Source organism: Arvicola amphibius, chromosome 6, assembly GCF_903992535.2.
Source record: "Arvicola amphibius chromosome 6, mArvAmp1.2, whole genome shotgun sequence".
Taxonomy (NCBI): domain Eukaryota; kingdom Metazoa; phylum Chordata; class Mammalia; order Rodentia; family Cricetidae; genus Arvicola; species Arvicola amphibius.
The window spans coordinates 20,326,963-20,346,611 of record NC_052052.2 but is presented as its reverse complement, the minus strand read 5'-3'; the positions used below and the strand labels follow the sequence as shown (position 1 = coordinate 20,346,611).

Below are 19,649 nucleotides of genomic sequence, written 5' to 3'. Positions count from 1 at the left end.
AAAATGAATCCTCCAACCTCTTCCACCTGTTTCTCGCTGTCACCTATCAAATGTCAACCACTTTGGCTCTTTGTCTGTAAGCTCTCTTAACACAGAGCATTGGCTTAGGACCTGCCATCACTCGGATCAGTCTTAATTTACTGATATTCTTACCCTTTGTGCACTTGCCTGTACACTCTTAAGACAAGACTGTACCTAGCACACAGCAAAAAAAAAGGGTTTAGTAAATGGAGAAACTTATCGACAAAAACTGATATGCCAAACTCTAAAGACCGTATTAGAAAAATAAGGTTAGGAGCTGGAGAAACGGCTCGATGGCTTGGAGCACTTGCTTTTGCAGAGGACTAATCTCAGCAGCCACATGGTGGCTCACAAACATCTCTGACTTCAATTCCAAGGCTTCAGCTACCCTCTACCCTCTTCTGACCTCTGTGCACCAGGCAGGCACATATATAAATGAAACACTCTTACACAGAAAATAAGTTCAAAGAAAAGAAAAGAAAAAGCTATGGACAGTTTGCCACTTAATGGTAGCTAAGCCCTTGCACCCAGCACTTTGGATGAGACTGACAGAATGAGTATGGGAAAGATAACCGATCTGGGAACCTCTTCCTGATTCCTGCGAACGAGGAAAGTGATAGCTCAGAGATGTCAAAGATTTCTACAGCTTGTGGTGTCTCCAGCTTACTGAGAACCCTGCCAGATGCTGAAACCGCGTGTTGCTTACATGCCTAGCATTTTGGAATAGGGCTAAAAATATATATATACAGTTGCCACCAAGCATTTAATGGACTAAAAAGAACCTCAAAGCTCAGAGCTTAATGGTTACAGGTCCAGCCCAGGCTTTGGAGTGAGAATTGAGACTCTGCATCTCTTTGGTAGAATCTTGGTAAATTGCACACAGGTTTCCTCCTCGATCACATGACCTACTGCAAAGTGGGGGTGCTTAACCAGTTCCTCACGAATAGCCCTCGCTCAACTGTAACATGTAACGGGCCCAACTAGCATTTCTAGTCCCCAAGATCTCATGCCACCAACTCCCCTGGAGGGAGCCGCATAGTTGGTATCGATACTGAACGGCGGTCCCATCCTCAGCACGACAAAGGCACCAACCAAAAATGGCGACTTGGAAGCCATCCGAGGCCGTCGGTTACCGGTCACGCAAGTGAAAACATAGGAGTCGGAAAGAAACATCTAGGGCAGGGATTCGCACCGAGGTAGGAGACGCAGCGCTCGCCCACGCCTACAACCAGCCGCACGCAGCAAAAAGCACGACCAGCTAGCTGAGCCGGGCGCCAGCCTCACAACTCAACCACGTGTTGAACCCAAGTCTGCGCCTGCGCGAGGCAGGCGCGCGCCCGGCGGCCGGAAGAGCCGCGCGTTTCCGGGTTGGAGGCGGGGAGCGGTGCCGGAAGTGCTTGGGGAGGGCCGCGCAGTCGGACCGGCTGCTGAGACGAAAGCTTCACTGGGGCAGTCTCCGCATATCATGGGGAGATAGACGCTGCTGCCTGTGAGTCTTGGGCCCTGGCAGTTGAGGACGAAGAGCGGGAGGAGGGCGTCAGGACCCAGACCCACAGCGGGTCAGTGCTGGAAGAACTAGGTTGTGGAAGAGACGGGGCTGTGAGGAGCCAGGCTCTTGGGATGGGACTTGAGGGGTTCGGGCTCGCAGGAGCAGCGGCTGTTGGGGACTCGGGCTCCGAACGAGACTTAGGGAACGAGAACGTATTTGAGTTCTGTAGCATCTGAGGGAAAGCCGGCTGAGAGGGACAGGATGGTGAGGACCCGTACTTTTTAGGAGGCGAGGGTAGGAACGAAACGGGGTGTGAAGACACGGGCTCCAGAGAGGTAAAAGTGGAGCAGCGAGAGGACTCGGGCTCCTAAGAGACAGTAGCGGGACAGCAAAGTCCCCGCTCCTGAAGATTCAAGAAACAGGGCAGCAAAGACTTAGGGACCGGAGAGGCAGAAGCGAACAGCGAAGACTTGACTTTGGGAGGGAATGGAAACGGGCAGTGAGGACTGGGTCTACTTTTGGGACGGGATTGGGGCTTTCGGACTCAAAGTTCCTGAAGGGACAGGGCTGTGAGGACCCGAGCTCTTAAAAGTGGAGGATCTAAGGGGTCGTGGCTGGGAGATCAGCCTTTAAGGGACAGAGGTTTGAAAAGATTTAGCGATCTGTTCTCTGAACCCAGAGGGATAAAAGATACATTCGGGGAAGGACTTCTTGGCGCTGCCTACTTGGCTCTTTGCAGTTAGGCTTTTCTTGTGTTAGATACTCAATCTAGAAAACCCACATGAATGTCTTCGTTTCTCTCCTTCATTGTTGTAAATCGGATGTGAAGTTGGAAGCAGTTTGAACTCAATTATGTACTTGGGAAGTGCCTTAAGCCCTCTTCCATTCAGCCCTATTGAGCACAAACCTCTCTACCACAGGCCAACTGTCATAGATGGAAGGACAGCAAAAGATCACTTTGAATTCTTTAACATTTAAGGAAAGGAGGCTCCAAAGAAGGATTAGGGTCATGGTGAGCCAATTCTTAGGTTATTCAGTACTCTTCTGTGTGCAGCAACAAGAGATGCTTGGCTCAGATTACTTGAATAAAGGCTTTTGGAATCTCTACCCTCAAACTCAGAAGGATCATTTTTACAGATTCTAATACTTTGGTTACTACTATGGCATCGACCTAAGATACAGTAAATGTCGCAAGTGAGCCTTTAAGTGAAATACATTTTATATATTCTTAAATAAGTGTGGCCTATATTTTTTATCAGGAACCTTTGCTAGGGATTGCTTCTAGAAGAGTGACTTGGAGCCAGTCAATTCCCTTCATATATCTATGACCGAAACCTACTCAGATGAATCAGGCACAACCTGAGCACTTTCTGTTTTGTTTTGAATTTGAGACATGGTTTCTCTTTGTAACTGGCTGTCCTGGAACTTGAGCTCTAGACAAGGGTGACCTCGAATTTAGAGATCCACCTGCTTCTGCCTTCCAAGTGCTGGAATTAAAGGTGCGTGCCACCACACCCAGCAATTTAAAGCACTTTCAAGTATTCCATCAATTCATTATCACAGTTAAGTATTGTTAGTATAAATATGTCCAAAGAACTTAGCCGTAAATGGCATAGTACTGAGTGATTTAGTCCCAGATGTGCCTCTAAAACTTTCTTGAACTTTTTTGAACTTTTCTAAGTGGATTCCCCTCCATGTCAACAAAATAGAATAGTTATACAAAGCCTGCCACCGAATGAAAGCACTCCTTCCTCCTTCACCCCACCCCTCCTTCCCCAACTGTTTAGCTCCCCATAGCCTGGAAATTGATATGTAGATCAGGCTGGCTGCAAACTCCAGAGATTCACCTGCCTTTTGAGTGCTGGGATTAAAGGCTGCTCCACTACACCCAATTTAATTCCTTTTAATGTCAATAAATACTTTTAGGATACTTGTGTAGTGTCCTATGTGAAACCTAATTCCTGTACTTTCATGGAAGCATAGACATTCAAAATAGAAAAAGAAAAAGGAACATTTATAGACTCTTTCCTTACAATAGAGTACGATGTACTTGATTTCTTGAAAATTAGTGCTATATCAAATTAACTTTCTTGCACGCACTACATGTTGTGGACTCAGATTGACATAGCCAGGTGTCTTGGTGCTTGCCTGAAATCCCATTATTTTAGAGGTGGAGGCAGGAAGATCAGGGGTTCAGTGTCAACATGAGACTATGTCTCAAAAAAAAAAGTCAAACGAGATGGTTGGTTCTTCTGGTAAAGGTGATTGCCACCAGGTCTGATGATCCTGCGGCCTACATGGTGGAAGGAGAGAACCAATTCCCCAAATAACCCTCCTACCACTTGGGCACAGACACACTAAATAAATAAAGGAAAAAAAGGTTTGGGCTTTTTGTTTTGTTGTTTGCTTGGTTGGTTGGTTTTTCTTTTTTTCCTTTCTTTTGTTTTTTGTTTGTTTTTGTTTTTCGAGACAGGGTTTCTGTATAGCACTATGTAGACCAAGCTGGCTTTGAACTCACAGAGATCCGCCTGTCTCTGCCTCCCGAGTGCTGGGACTAAAGGTGTGTGTGTCACCACCACCGGGCTTGGTTAGTTTTTCAAGACAGGGTTTCTCTGTGTACTGATATTTAATTTGTATTTTAATAAATAAAGCTTGCCTGAAGATCATAGAGGAAAACAGCTGCACCGATCAGCCGTATAGACCAGTCAGTGGAGGCACACACCTTTAATCCCAGTGGCCACACTAGTTTGCCATAAAACCAGGTGGTAGTGGTGTACGCCTTTAATCCCAGCATTAGAGAGTGTTATAAAATGGGAGGAGACAGGTTTCAGTCTCATTCTGAGGATTCTTGCATCGCCATTTTTGTACAGAGGTAGAGGTAAGAGCCAGTGGCTAGCTGCTTTGATTTTCTGGTCTTTTGGTTGAACCCCAATATTTATCTGTCTATGGGTTTTTTATTAATAGTGCTACAGGCAGTCCTGGAACTCTGTAGACCAAGGTGGGCTCAATCTCACAGAGTTCCATTTGCCTCTGCCTCCCAGGTGCTGTGACTAACGTCATGGGCCACCACTGAGTGGTGGGTTTATTTTTTTGTTTTCTTTTTTAAGAAAAAGATTAGCGTACTTGAAAGTATTATTTTCTCAGTAGCTTAGCTGGTACTGTTGTTTTTTAAGGCTTCAACTAACAGGAGACACAGCAGGCACACAGAGAGAGGCTCACAAAGCTGAGGAAGGATTTGGGAAGCCAAAGCTTCATATATATACATGTATGTGTGTGTATGTATATGTATATATGTATGTATATATGTTCATATATATTCATTATTGGGTAGAGGCATTGAGACAGTGTATTTCCAAGTCCAGGCTTTCCTGGAACTCTGTGTAGACCAGGCTAGCTTCTAGCTCCGAGATCCAAGTTTATGTGGCACTGGGTATCCAACCCAGGCCTCACATATGCTAGGCAAGCTCTCTACCAGCAGCTACATCCCTAACTCAGCATCAGAAGTTTGTGTTCTGTTCTGTCAAATGGGTGTATTAGAGACATTTTGAAATATTCACATATGGACTTAATTGCTAAAGCTTGAAGACTTTAGAATTTCCACTGATTCAGCTGCTAAAAGAGACGTAGAACTAGACTCAAAGACAGCACCTAGCTCACTTGACCTGAGTTTTCCACAGCACCTCCTACAAGACACTTGCGACTATTTGCCTTTGCCGTTTCTCTTTTCTTCACACACACACACCCCTCTTTTTCTTCTGAGGCAGGATTTTTCTGTGTAACAGGTATGGCTGTCCTTGAACTCGTTTTACACTGTCTCCTGTATCCCAGGCTAGCCTTGACCCGACTCTGTAAGTAGCTCAAGACTATCTTAAACTACGCCAGGCAGTGGTGGTGCAGGCCTTTGATCCCAGCACTCAGGAGGCAGAGGCAGGAGTATCTCTGTGAGTTTAAGGCCAGCCTGGTTTATAGAGCTAGTTGTAGGCCAGTTAGGGCTGTTGCACAGAAAAACCCTGTCTCGAAAAAAAAAGAGAAAGAGAGAGAGACTACCTTGAACTTCTTGCCTACACACTCAAAAATGCTGGGATTATAGGCATTTACCACCATGCCTGTGTTTATTTTATATTTTTAATTTTTATTTCTTTATTTATTTGGTTTTTCGAGACAGTTTCGCTGTAGTTTTTTTTTTTGTTTGTTTGTTTGTTTTTCGAGACAGGGTTTCTCTGTGGCTTTGGAGCCTGTCCTGGAACTAGCTCTTGTAGACCAGACTGGCCTCTAATGCACAGAGATCTGGCAGCCTCTGCCTCCCGAGTACTGGGATTAAAGGCGTGCGCCACCACCGCCCTGCTCAGGTGTTTATTTTTATTCTTTGAGATGGAGCTTACTTTGTAGCCTAGGCTATCCTTGAACAGCAGGACCCAAGTGATGTTCCTGCCTGGTTTTTCAAGTAGCTGGGATTGCCAGCATCTTCCTCCCTCTGTTCCTCCTTGTGCAGAAGATAAAACCCATAACCTCATACATGCCAGGCAAAGTATCATACTCTGATTTAAATATCCAGTCTCTTCCTTAAAACAACACAACATAAAAACCCTCAAAAACAACTCCAGTCATTAGGGCCAGAGAGATGCCTCAGGATAAAAGTGCTTGCTGCCAGTTTTAACCAACATGGTGAAATGAGAGAACCGACTCCTCCAAGTTGTCCTCTGACCTCTATATTCACTGTGATATATGCCTGTCCCTTCCCCAACATAAAAGAAGAAATAAATAGAATAGAAAAAAATCTTTAGTTATACAAATGATTACAGAAGTCAGGCATGGTGATCCACAACTGTAACCTCAGTAATTGGAGTGGGGAGGGGTGAGACAGGACCATCACCCCAGATTCAAAGCCTGTTGAGACTACCAGCAAGTACCAAATGAGCCAGGAGTCCGTAAAGACTGTCTCAGAAAAGAGCTGGGGCTGGTGGTGCTGGCCTATAATGTCAGCAGTTGAGAGGCTAAAGCAGGAAGATTGTCCATGAGTTTAGTTGTCCCATAGTAAATTCCAGACCATCGTGGGATAGAGTGAGATCCTATCTAAAAACAAACAACAAGAACAAAAATAAGAAATAAGACAAAAAAGAATGGTCATAATACATTGAGTAGTGTATTGAATTAATACCAAGATGGGTAGACCTTTTTAATATACTGATTATTGCTACTGGGAGTGATGGACACACCTTTAATCCCAGCACTTGGGAGGCAGAGCAAGTGGATCTGTGAGTTCTACTGCCTCTCAGCAGCAGACATGTTTTGAATGTTTCTGCTCATGTGATGAGTAGAGACAGAACGGGAGAGGAGGGACAGGGCTTCTCTGTAACTCTGACTGTCTTGGAACTCCCTTTGCAGACCAGGTGGCCTTGAACTCACAGAGATCACCTTGCCTCCACCTCCAAAGTGCTGGAATTAAGGCGGGAACCACCACTGCCCAGCTTGCCTCGCCTGACTTTGCAATCCTGTCTTGATAGAGTTATGAAGCCCAGGGCCTCACATATACTAGACAAGCTCTCTACCACCGACTTGCATCTTCAGCTAAATCCTGGTTGAAGTTGCACCATGCCACACAACTGGTATACTTCCATGGCAGGGGTGGTACTTGATGCCAGTTATTTGTTTACAGGTAGCTTTTGAAAATGGCTGCCTCTCATTACACCGGGCTTACAGCTGTTGCTGATGTAATTAAAGATCTAGACACTCAGATAGCAGTAAGTAAACTTGAGGCCACTGTGGGCAGAACTTGGTGAATGTGCTTCTGGTTTTGACACCTCAGCCAATGTTCACAGAGTCAGCCTTATGGCTCTAAGCTTTAGGGCTTGCAGCTGCTTTAGGCGATGGTCTCAGCATGTGTTGAAGATTGCTAAAACACAGGGGGGGAAGTTCTTTTATAGTAAAGCAGAGCTTTTACAGTTGCTAAAAGTGGTCTTTATTGGACAGACCCCTGCCTTTGACTTAAGCATGTTTTGATAATGAACTAATCATTTTCTTAAGCTTTGTGACTGAGTTTTAAGTGTGTGATTGTGCTGTTTATTTGAATTTAACATTATTTCCTACTTAAAAAAAATGCATGTAAGTACTTAACCTAGTATTCTGTCTGTTTACTTGTATGAATCCCTCAAAAATTTCTTGCTTATTCTAGATTATTTTTGTACATAAGATTTCTCAATTCATTTACTTTTTTCTTTACTTAATTTGTGAACTATTTCATTTCGATTTTGGAGACAAGATGATTTCCAAAACCAGGTGAGAGCAGTGAACATTCTTCATCCCCTCCATTTTAATGTCAATATCAAGCAGTCACCCTCCTGGACACAGAGAAGACTCAAGTCTGACAGATCTCATGTTACTTTCAAAATGCACACATTACTGCAGGTGTCTCTAGAGTAATTCTGCTGTCTGTTTTCCTTCTCCAGTTGATTGGCCTTGGTCCTCACAGCTCCAAAAAGAAACAGGATCTTGATAAGCTCTATGAGCTGAAGTCCAAAGCTCGGCAGATTATGAACCAGTTTGGCCCCTCAGCCCTAATCAACCTCTCCAATTTCTCATCTATAAAACCGGAGCCAGCCAGCACCCCTCCACAAGGCTCCATGGCCAATAGCACCACTGTGGTAAAGATACCAGGCACTCCTGGGACAGGCGGTCGTCTTAGCCCTGAAAACAATCAGGTACCTCTTAGTTCTCCTTCTTTGTGACCCCTCTTTGTGACATGACACCTGTGAGGCACAGAGGTAGACATAACAGGTGCTCGTGCTCTCTGTTGAAAAAGGTCTTTCCCAAACTGGGTGGAGGTGGCCCACAAATTTAATCCCAGCACTCAGGAGGCAAAGGCAGGTAGATCCCTTGAGTTTGAGGCCTGCCCGGTCTACAAGAGCTAGTTCCAGGACAGCCTCCAAAGCTACAGGGAAACCCTATCTCAAAAAACAACAAACAAACAAACAAACAAAAATAGAATAAAATAAAGAAAAAGTGTTTTGCCCTCTGGGATAGCATTTTCATTGAATTGTCTATGAGTATGTTTTTACTCTTATATATGACTGTGTGTGTATCCATATAGACACATGTAATAACAAACTTTCAAAGCAGGTGGCTGGGGTTTTAGTATAGCCTAGGGTAACTAGAACTCAAAGATGTGGCCCCAGGCAGCATCAAAGTCATGGGCAATCTTCCTGCCTCATCCTCCCCAGGGTTGGGATTACAGGAGTGAGCTACCACACTCTGCAATGGCAGATATTTTCTGAGTTATCTATATAATACATGGGCTCCCTAGTCCTAAAATAAGAGTGTTCAATTGTTCCTTCTAATGGTTTATCTTACTGCTGCCATTCATTTCTGCAGTGATTCTGAAATCTGTTCCACCCCCTTTGTACCTATGACTCTGATTCCACCTTCCAGAGAGAGCAACAAGAAAAGAAGTATAAAGTTGGGAGGCAGAGGCAGGCAGATCTCTGTGAGTTCAAGGCCAGCCTGGTCTACAGACTGAGCTCCAGGACAGCCATGGATATCACATAGAGAAACCCTGTCTCGGAAAACCAAAAGAAAGACATAGCCTTGGATCTCGTAGGCCGAATAGATGGATGAGGAGACGTTCAAGGGAGTGGACAGGAGGACGAACTGAATTGCTTATGGAGGGGTTGGCTGGATAGAGACCAGTCTGTGTTGACTGTGGAGGCCACGATAGAAGAGCAAGATGGCTCACACCTTCCATTAGGATAACTCTTCCTCTGCTACAAAACCAGTTATGGACCCTGCCTCAGAAAACTTGAGGGCTAGCAAAAAGACTCAGTCAGTAAAGGCCCTCGCTGCCAATCTTGATAATCTGAGTTCAATTCCCAAATCTAGATAGTGGAAGAAGAGATTCTAATTCCTCAAGTTAACCTCTTCCACATATGTGCACTGTCATTCATGTGCATGCGTGCACACACACATTCACCACTAAATAACTGTAAAGAGAAGCCTTTAATCCCAGGACTTGGGAGGCAGGGGCAGCCTGGTCTACATAGTGATGTAGGTAGGAGGGGTAGGAGGACACAAAAGCCCAGATACTTGTTTCACTTAAATGATTAGATTTTGTGTTTTTTTTTTATCTGTGATTCTAGGGATCCATAGCTGGGCTTCAAGCTAGGCAAGCAATCTACAACCAAACTGAACTTTCAGCTCCCCCATCACGTTTTAATGTTATCTAGATGTAACATGACTTTCTTTAGAAAAGGGGGGGGTAATGGGGGCTGGAGAGATGGCTCAGAGGTTAAGAGCACTGGCTGATCTTCCAGAGGTCCTGAGTTCAATTCCCAGCAACCATATGGTGGCTCACAATCATCTGTAATTTGATCTGGCTCCCTCTTCTGGCCTGCAGACTGAACACTGTGCAATAATAAATATTTTAAAAAAAAGAAAAAGAAAAGGGGGTTATACCTTCAGCTACTTACTATTATTTAGGTGTACAGAGATGACCACTGTTTGTCACCCTCAGAACTGTTAGCCTTGGGGGCTGGAGAGATGGCTCAGAGGTTAAGAGCATTGCCTGCTCTTCCAAAGGTCCTGAGTTCAATTCCCGGCAACCACATGGTGGCTCACAACCATCTGTAATGAGGTCTGGTGCCCTCTTCTGGCCTTCAGGCATACACACAGACAGAACATTGTATACATAATAAATAAATAAATATTAAAAAAAAAAAAAGAACTGTTAGCCTTTTTTTTTCCTTGGGTGGAGGTGTTCCTCTGTCTAGTCCTGGCCGTCCTGTAACTCATTCTGTAGACAAGACTGGACTTGAACTCAGAATCTATCTGCCTGCCTGTGTCTCCCAAGCGCTGGGATTAAAGGTGTATGCCATCACACCTGGCTCAAACCCTTAGCCTTCTAAATCAGATATGGATAAATCTGCAGAGTGACAGAAGGGTGCACAGAGTTCAGAAGAGCTGAAGGGGGTGTGGGTCCTTTTACCTGGGTGGGCTAAGAGATGCCTCAGAAAAGAGAACCGTGCTTGAGCGTGCAGGAAGAAAGAAGAGCAACACATCTAAAGACAGCTGATAGAGGGCACAGTGTGTGGTGATCCGGTGTTCCAAGAACTGCAGACTGCTCTCGTGCAGAGCAGGGAAGAACAGTGAGAAAGATAAAGTTGAATAAAAAGCCTGACAGTCAGGTGCTGACCTCACCTCTAAACTGCTCTTCCCTCTTCCCGTCCAAACCACTCTTGCTTCTTGCCCTTGAGTACTTTTGCAGCTGTACCACCAGGGAGGGCTGTCTGGGAGTTAGAGCTAAACAACTTGACAGCTTGTCTTCTTTAGAGGGTAATAAAGTTTGTGTCCTTGATGCTTACGAACTCTTCCCCAAATTCACTTTAGGTACTAACCAAGAAGAAATTACAAGACTTAGTCAGAGAGGTGGATCCTAATGAGCAGCTGGATGAAGATGTGGAGGAGGTAAGTTGCATCTGGGTACCAAAAATGATAACAGCATGGTAGTTAAGAGTGGAGACTTGGGGGAGATGGGGTGATGGCTCACTGGTTAAGAGCACTGGCTGCTCTTCCAGAGAGCCTGGGTTTAATTCCCAGCACTCCCATGATTTCTCACAACTGTAATTCCAGTTCCATGGGATCCAACACCCTAATATGGACATATATGCAGAGAAAACACAAATAAAAAATAAAAATATGGGCCTGGAGATGGCTCTGTAGTTAAGAGCACCTGCTCTTGCAGAGGACACAGTCTCAATTCCCAGCAACCATATAGTACCTCATGTTAATTCCTAAGTCCAGTTCCAAGGATTCTGATGCTTTCTTCTGACTAGTACAGGTACACACACACACACATGGTTTATATATGTACGTGCAGACAAAATATTTGTAAACATAAAACTTTTTAAAAAGTTTTTTTTTTAGCCGGGCGGTGGTGGCGCACGCCTTTAATCCCAGCACTCGGGAGGCAGAGGCAGGCGGATCTCTGAGTTCGAGGCCAGCCTGGTCTACAAGAGCTAGTTCCAGGACAGGCTCTAGAAACCACAGGGAAACCCTGTCTCGAAAAACCAAAAAAAAAAAAAAAAAAAGTTTTTTTTAATAAAAATATATTTTATATAGGGACTGGTGGTGATGCATGCCTTTAATCATAGCGCTAGGGAAGCAGGAACTGAGAATCTCTGAGTCCAAGGCCAGCCTAATCTACAGAGTGAGCCAGGGCTATGCAGAGAAACAGTGTTTCGAGAAGCCAAATAAATAAATAAATAAATAAATAAATAAATAGCTTTTTAAGGGGGACAGAGATTTAGTGTTGACAAATATGAATTGTAATCTTTTTTTTTCTTTTTGATTTTTGAGATAGTTTCTCTGTGGCTTTGGAGTCTGTCCTAGAACTTGCTCTGTAGACCAGGCTGGCCTTGAACTCACAGATCTGCCTGTGTCTCCCATCCGAGTGCAGGGATTAAAGGTGTGTGCCACCACCAGCCAGCCAAGAGTACTTTCCTACAGGGCCTCAGGTTTGGTTTCCAGCACCACCATCCATAACTCGAGTTCCAGGTCGTCTAGTGCCTTTCTTTGTCTCCCATGTAGTCATAGTATGTGGTCACCTCCATACATGCAGGCAAAACACTAATACCCATCACATTTAAAATATGAAAAGAGGGGCTGGAGAGATGGCTCCGCAGTTAAGAGCACTGACTGTTCTTCCAAAAGACTTGAGTTCAGTTCCCAGCACCCACATGGCAGCCTTTTGAGCCTAGCTTGAGGCGATCTCATGCCTTCTAGCTTTCACAGGCACCAGCCTCAGATGTATGTGCAAGCAAAACATCCATACATATTACAGAAAGAGAGAGAGAGCATTATTTAAATAATAGATAAGAAGTAAAAAGGCTTCAGGATTAGAACTTGACCGTGAAGGCTGAGTCCCATCTCCTGCCATCTTGTCACACAGCGTGAGCAGGTTGGTCTTAGTCTTTTTTTTTTTTTTTTTTTTTTTTTGGTTTTTCGAGACAGGGTTTCTCTGTGGCTTTAGAGCCTGTCCTAGAACTAGCTCTTGTAGACCAGGCTGGTCTCGAACTCACAGAGATCCGCCTGCCTCTGCCTCCCGAGTGCTGGGATTAAAGGCGTGCGCCACCATCGCCCGGCCGGTTGGTCTTAGTCTTAGCATCTTCCTTTAAAGCCTGGGGAGGGGATGACTGGCTGTTAAGAGTAGTTCCTGCACAAGCATGAAGACCAGCAATCAGATCCCAGCAGCAGTGTAAGAAGCTGGGCATCACACTTGGGCCTGTAACCCTAGCTGAACAAGAAACAGAGAATTGTGGACTGCTAGAGTTTGCTGAGAAAGGCTATAAGTCCAGGTCCATTGCCTCACAGGAGCAGGCTGAGATAGAGAATACTTGATGTTTTTACTGGGTGCGCATGCTCGCAACACACACACACACACACACACACACACACACATACTTTTTTTATTTAAATAATTGAGGCTTTGGAGAAATGGGCTAGCAGTTAAGAGCACTTGCTGTTCTTATAGAGGACCCAAGTTTGGTTCTCAGCATTCATGTCAGGCAACTCACAAACACTGGTAACTCCTAATTCCAGAGGATCTGACATCCTCTTCTGTTCTCCTAGGAACACATACATAAATGTGTGGCAGCACGTGCCTTTATCCCTGCGCTTGGGAGGCAGAGGCAAGCCTATAGTGATTTCAAAACCAGCCTAGTCTACCCAAGATCCAGGCGAGTAGTGGTTACATAGTGATACCCTATCTCAAAAACACAAATAGCCAGGCATGGTGTACTCGCCTTTAATCCCAACCGTTGGGAGATAGAAACAAGCAAACCTCTTCCAGGACAGGCTCTAAAGCTATGGAGAAACCCTGTCTTGAAAATAAATTAAACAAGCTGGGCAGTGGTGACATGTGCCTTTAATCCCAGCACTTGGAAGGCAGAGGCAGGTGGATCTCCGTGAGTTTTAGGCCAGCCTGGCCTAGATAGTGAGTTCCAGGACAGGCTCTAAAGCTACGGAGAAACCCTCAAAAAGACAAACAAAAAAATAGAAATACCAAGTCTTATGACAGTAGTGAAGAATCGGGCATCAAATTTTTTGTGGGGGGGGGAGGTGAGGCTGTACAGGGTTTCTCTGTACAAAGGTGTGTGCCACCACTGCCCAGCTTCAGGGTCACTTCATTTCACAATTAAATAAGGAAAAAGCACCAGGCGGTGGCGTGTGCCTTTAATCCCAGCACTCGGCAGGCAGAAGCAGGCAGATCTCTGTTGAGTTCAAGGCCAGCCTGGACTATAGAGTGAATTCCAGGACAGACTCCAAAGCTATGCAGAGAAATCCTGTTGCAAAAAAACAAAGCAAAACAAAAACCAGAGAGTGAGAGAAAAGGAAAGGAAGATTAAGAAGAAACGTAAGAATAGTGACTGTTTCAGTCCATCTCCACTGAGGAGAAAGGACATCCTTAGAAAGGTATGAGCTGCACTTGACCTCCCTCATCCACACTAGTCCAGTTCCTCATTCCAGGCCTACTAATAGAAACCTGACTAGGGGCTGCAGAGATGGCTCTACGGTTAAGAGCACTGGACCCAGGTTCAATACCCAGCACCCACATGGCAGCTTACAACTGTCTGTAACTCCAGTTCCCTGGGATCTGACACCTTCACACCAGTGCACATAGAATAAAGTTAATTATTAAAAAGGAAGGAGGAAGGAGAGAGAGAGATAGAGAGAGATAGAGAGACAGAGTTGTCCTCAAAACAGGAGCCTGCCCTGCCAATGGCATGGTTACTCTCCGCCATTTCCCCTCTACAGATGCTGCTGCAGATCGCCGATGATTTCATCGAGAGTGTAGTGACAGCGGCCTGCCAGCTTGCTCGGCATCGCAAGTCCAGCACCCTGGAGGTTAAAGATGTCCAGCTGCATCTAGGTATGTGGTCTCATTTCTCCCCTGAAGTATCTCCGTGAGTTGTCCATGAGGACTGTCAGGGCAAAGGTCAGAGAAACCCTCAGGCCACAACCAGACCTTTACCATTTGAATAGAGGAGAGAAAGCTTTGTGGTATGAGATGCTCCCTGGGACCACCTTATCCTTTTTGCTTGATTTCTGAGTCTGTCTCTCTTTTCATAAAGTGCTGATACTTGCAGGAAACTGAGAAGTACAGATATGTTGATGAACTGGAAGAATAGCACATTCTACAACTAAACATGAGTTAGTCACACAACATGTGCATTAGATGTAACGTGATAGTCACTAAAGTAAACTGGGCGGTGGTGGCGCACACCTTTAATCCCAGCACTCAGAAGGCAGAGGCAGGAGGATCTCTGTGAGTTCGAGGCCAGCCTGGTCTCTAAGAGCTAGTTCCAGGACAGGCTCCAAAGCTACAGAGAAACCCTGTCTCAAAAAAAGAAACCAAAAAAGTTATGGTTGTGCACGCCTGTAATCTCACTTCTAGGACAGGTAAACAAGAGGATGACTGGGGCTTCTGACAACCAGCCTAACTGAAGGCAGCGTCCCATGTTCTGTGACAGACCCTGCCCTGGAAGAAAGTGAAAAAGTTATAGAGGAGGACACCAAGTGTCTTCTGGCCCAGATCCACAGGGGCATGTATACCTGTGCGCGCGTGCACGCATGCACACACGCACGCACGCGCGCACACACACGTAATAAACACAGTTTCTATTTGTTTTAAGTAGTTGGTCTTTCCAGAGTAAAATAAATTTTATAGCCAGTTAGTGGTGGTGCACGCCTTTAATTCCAGCACTTGGACTCAGGAGGCAGTGGCAGGCGAATCTCTGTGAGTTTGAGGCTAGCTTGGTCTACAGAGTAATTTCCAAGACAGCTAGGGCTGCATAGAGAAACCCTGTCTCGAAAAACAAACAAACAAAAAAACAAACAACAAAAAAGAAAACTCAAGCCAGGCGGTGGTGGCGCACGCCTTTAATCCCAGCACTCGGGAGGCAGAGGCAGGCGGATCTCTGTGAGTTCGAGACCAGCCTGGCCTACAAGAGCTAGTTCCAGGACAGGCTCCAAAGCCACAGAGAAACCCTGTCTTGAAAAACCAAAAAAAAAAAAAAAAAAATAGAAAACTCAAGCACTTCTATGTTGATGGGCAGTGGTGGTGCATGCTTTTAATTCCAGCACTCAGGAGTCAAAGACAGGTGGATCTCTGTGAGTTTGAGGCCAGCCTGGTCTACAGTGTGAGTTTGAGGATTGGCTTCAAAACTATAGAGAAACCCTATCTCAGAAAACCAAAAACAAATGGGGGGCATTAAAGTGTAGCATCTGTGCTACTCTGTGTACCATGGTCCTGTAGCACCTGTACTACATGTACTACGGTACTACTCCTGTAGCTATGGGATAGTTCGTGAGCCAGGCAAAGGCTTGGAGATTGACACACACAGAGACAGAGAGACAGAAACATGGGTCATCCTTGAAACAAGGATACCCCCTTTATTGTGTTCCAGGGCAGCTTATATAGGGATCCTTAACTGATAGCCACACCCCAGCCAAACCCACCAGAAACCAATCCCCTGCCATCAGGAACTCTTGAGGGTCTCGTGCTCAGAGCAGCTGCAGACACAGGAAAACAAGTTGTTTACAGGATATTCAAGGTCTGGGGGTCCACAGCCCCCAACATTAAAGGGCTTGGGGTATAAAGCTCAATGGTAGAATATTTGCCTTGTGTGCACTAAGCCCAGTGAAGAAGCCTTGGAGAGGCCATGTGCTGTACAGTGGGTGCCCAGGTCTGCTGGCGCCGCTTGCCCCCAGCTGCGTTGCTCTCCTAGCGGGAACCTCAGCTCTGCCCCTTCTTCCTTGCAGAGCGCCAGTGGAACATGTGGATTCCAGGATTTGGCTCCGAGGAAATCCGACCCTACAAAAAAGCTTGCACCACAGAAGCTCACAAACAGGTGAGGAGCCTGGGACAGCCAGGGTTGGTCCCTAGAACTGCACCTCGGAGCGGGCACACCTGCTGCTGCACGGGAGCTTTCAGTTTTCCTCTCGGCTCGAGAGAGTTTCACTTCAAGCTCTTGATTCCAGAGCTACTGTGGGCGTTCCCAGCTGCTCCCACACCTTAGCAAAAGCCAGTTTAAATAACAGACACCACCCAGGGCAGAGAAAGCAGTATGCTGGGCTTGTGCTGGGTTATGTCTCATGGTAGCAGCTGTCCTCTGCTCTTCTTGACAGTGTGAGAACATCATTTCTGATAGAGAGCCAGTTATCCCTGTCTTTAGTCCACTAGGGGTACTGGCCTCATCTTGACAAGTCTGGCGTCTCTCTGTTGTAATCTAAATGGCTGCCCTGATGGGGAAAGGAAGCTTCATGTGAATATGGCAGGCACAGCTGGGCAGTGCCAGTCTCTCAGTCTGTGAAATGGGCCCAGTGACCTGTGACCATCTCTCAACCCTGCATGCTGCTCCTACAATGTCTACTATGCTACTTGCTAACGGCCTCTGGATATCCCATAAAGCTTCTGACTCAGAGCGGTCTTCATTTCTCTCCTCTTTCAGAGAATGGCATTGATCCGGAAAACAACGAAGAAATAACACAGGGACAGTCAGTGAATGGACGACACGCATTTGGAGATACTTGAGCTGAGACCTCAGCCATCTCATCTTGGATTTTTTTTTTAAATGCTTTACAGAGAAGCATATATTTTTTATTAACAGTGCAGCAATATCTATAATGACTGAGAAGATCTGCCAAAAGAATAAAGCCTCCTACCCCAACTTCTGGTCCCTTTTCCCTGCCGTCTCAAAGAGAAGCAGTGTATCTTCGGGAGAAGACTTGGCCCGGTTTGTCTTATAAGTGATTGACTGTAGGCAGAGCGGTATGTACAGTCATGTTAGGTGAGACAGTGTTAGCAAGGTTGTAGAGGGTTTGTCTGCTCCTTCCCCTAGTCCCTGTACTTTGTAATGTCAGTGTTTATATGAATATGAACTTGATTTGCTTTTCCAGAATAAAGAACTTACTAATTGAAGACACGGTGCACAGCTGAGAGCCTCTGAAATGCCAGTCAGGCCCAGCAAGGCTGGAGTGCTGCCGTCAGCAGGTGGCAGCACCAGCACCGCACCGATCGTACATTTAAGAAACAGTTTTTCAGTTTTACTCCAAAGGAACAAACTAGCAGGAGTTGGAATCCAGTTTCTCTGCCACCAGACAGGGTAAACTAGTCCTGAAATAAATAAGCATTCTAGTTCTGGTAATGTCAGTGTCCCTGGGACTTTTTTCTTTTTTCTTTTTTTTTTTCTTTTTTTTTTTTTGTTTTGTTTTGTTTGTTTGTTTGTTTGTTTTTGGTGTTTTGAGGCAAGCTCCCAGGCTGGCGTCCTACTTGATGTACTGCTGAATCTGTCCTTGATCCCTCCCTCCTACCTCTACCTCTCGGTGTGCTGAGATTATGGGTGCATCCTCACACCCGGCTTTCTAGACCCTTTTGGACCGTGGCTGGAACTCCTTGGAAGATCATGAAGGAGGATGTGAATCGCTTTGGGTATAGTCCTGTTGCTGAGAGTCTGTCATCAGAGGAAAGCAGGCCCTGTCTAGACCACAGGATATTCTCCCCAAGGCATCGTCCTGCCCATGCCCAGCACAGTCCTTGTAGATTGTGAGGGGTCCATGGGCTCTGGGGAGGGTGGCTGCCCCTCTACCTAGGGACCGCAGCACAGGCACGTCTACTCTTGGTCCCTGCTTTGGTCATCTTCCTCCTGAGGCTTGGTCTAAGATGGGACACAGTTTATAGATCTCTTGGGTGAGCAGCTCAAAACCATTCAGATGTCGCTGTTGTTCTTGGCTGAGGTTTCACCTGCAAAAGGACAGCCAGCTTCTTCACTGGTCACACGGACACTGAGCTTGGCTGTGGCCTAGCACCAGGAGGACGATGTTGGAGGATTTGACCTTCCCAGAGCCTGCTGCCGCTGGGAGATGCTCTCAAAGGATGCTCCATCAGTGATGACAGACAGCAGAAGGCTCACACTGCGCCCTGACAGGGACAAGGCCCCGACTCCAGCAGCCAAGAAGGAAGCTTGAAGGACTCTTGAGACCTGTGTCGAGGACAGAAAGGGACAAGGCAATTGGGGAAGTACAATGGACAGAAGTGAGGTACTCACAGATGTCAGTTCTTGATCAGCTGTGTGACAGGTAGGTGGCTTCCTCTGTCTCAGTGTTACTGTCCTGTTAGCACATCGAGTGGCTGTTCAGGTCCCTGTACACTGTGTCCGCGCCGCTACTAGGCAAGAGCCACAATAGTGAATTAAAACAACCTAAGTGTGCTGCCATCAGAGAAAGACAAATATGACAGAGACTAGAGTCACATCTGGAAGAAGAGGGAATGGGAAGGTGTAGTCTCAGGTTCCAGCAATGAGTGATTTTTGTCCAGAAGTAACAGGAGCCATTGAAGCATTTTGTACTTGAATAGAATGTGCGAAGGCTCAGGGATCTCTCGAAGGCCGTGTACCCAGAGCTGGGGATGTAGTATGAGCCCATGCCTAATATAGTAAGGTCCTGGTTTCAATCCCAGAAATTAAAAACATTGAAGGAAAAAAAAGGGTCAAGATGGGACTCACAAGGTGCAGGATTGGAAGAGAATATAAAGAGAAGAAAGGGAGCATGGGGTGGACAGTCATCAGACTCAGTGTGGCTTTATCCTGGCATCTCGGGCATTTGGAGCCTTCTTGCTCCAGTGAGCTGTGTTGGCAGCAGGCTGTTCTTGGCTTCCTACAACACTCACTTGATCAGTGTCTTTTTTACCTGTTGAGACTTGTGAAGGATTGCATTAGACAAGATGATAGAGCCCATTCTGCCTCTGATGCTGTTGCAGTGTGGAAGAGGTATTGGAGGGGCATTATGGAACATAGTCTTCTAAGTAGAACATGGTAGATACATTTGTGTACGTTTGCATATTTGTGTGTATGTGTGTGTGCTCACACGTGAACATACACACACCTGTGTGTGCGGAGGCCAAAGGAAAATCTCAGGTGTCATCCTCAGGAATGTCATCTCCCCACTTTGAGACTGGGTCTCTCCTTGGACTTGAACTTACCAGTTAGGCTAGACTGTCTCACCCATGAGCCCCAGGAATTCTGCCGTCTCCCTCTCCTGAGCACTGGAATTGCAAGTATGTACCACCACGTACAGCATCTTATATAGATTCTGG

General features: G+C 45.9%; 1 protein-coding gene across 2 annotated transcripts; it reads left to right on the top strand.

The window, feature by feature from the left end:
* The first annotated feature begins 1,396 nt into the window (after positions 1-1,396).
* Positions 1,397-17,703, top strand: Taf12 (TATA-box binding protein associated factor 12). 2 transcript variants are annotated; one of them, XM_038334010.2, is made up of 6 exons: positions 1,397-1,510; positions 7,957-8,208; positions 10,886-10,963; positions 14,312-14,426; positions 16,319-16,407; positions 17,008-17,703. In XM_038334010.2, the coding sequence occupies exons 2-6, from the start codon at positions 8,041-8,043 to the stop codon at positions 17,041-17,043; spliced, it is 486 nt and encodes a 161-aa protein (XP_038189938.1). In that variant the 5' UTR covers positions 1,397-1,510; positions 7,957-8,040; the 3' UTR covers positions 17,044-17,703. The 2 variants fall into 2 exon arrangements, with proteins under 2 accessions (XP_038189938.1, XP_038189939.1); XM_038334011.2 differs by having other exon boundaries at positions 1,445-1,580.
* The last annotated feature ends 1,946 nt before the right edge of the window (positions 17,704-19,649 follow it).

What these genes read in the sequence shown, in the direction of transcription:
- Taf12 (XM_038334010.2), top strand. Translation starts at nt 8,041, where the DNA reads ATGAACCAGTTTGGCCCCTCAGCCCTAATCAACCTCTCCAATTTCTCA. An exon ending in TGGATGAAGATGTGGAGGAG is followed by an intron (nt 10,964 to 14,311) that starts GTAAGTTGCATC and finishes TCCCCTCTACAG; the next exon opens with ATGCTGCTGCAGATCGCCGA. An exon ending in CCACAGAAGCTCACAAACAG is followed by an intron (nt 16,408 to 17,007) that starts GTGAGGAGCCTG and finishes CTCCTCTTTCAG; the next exon opens with AGAATGGCATTGATCCGGAA.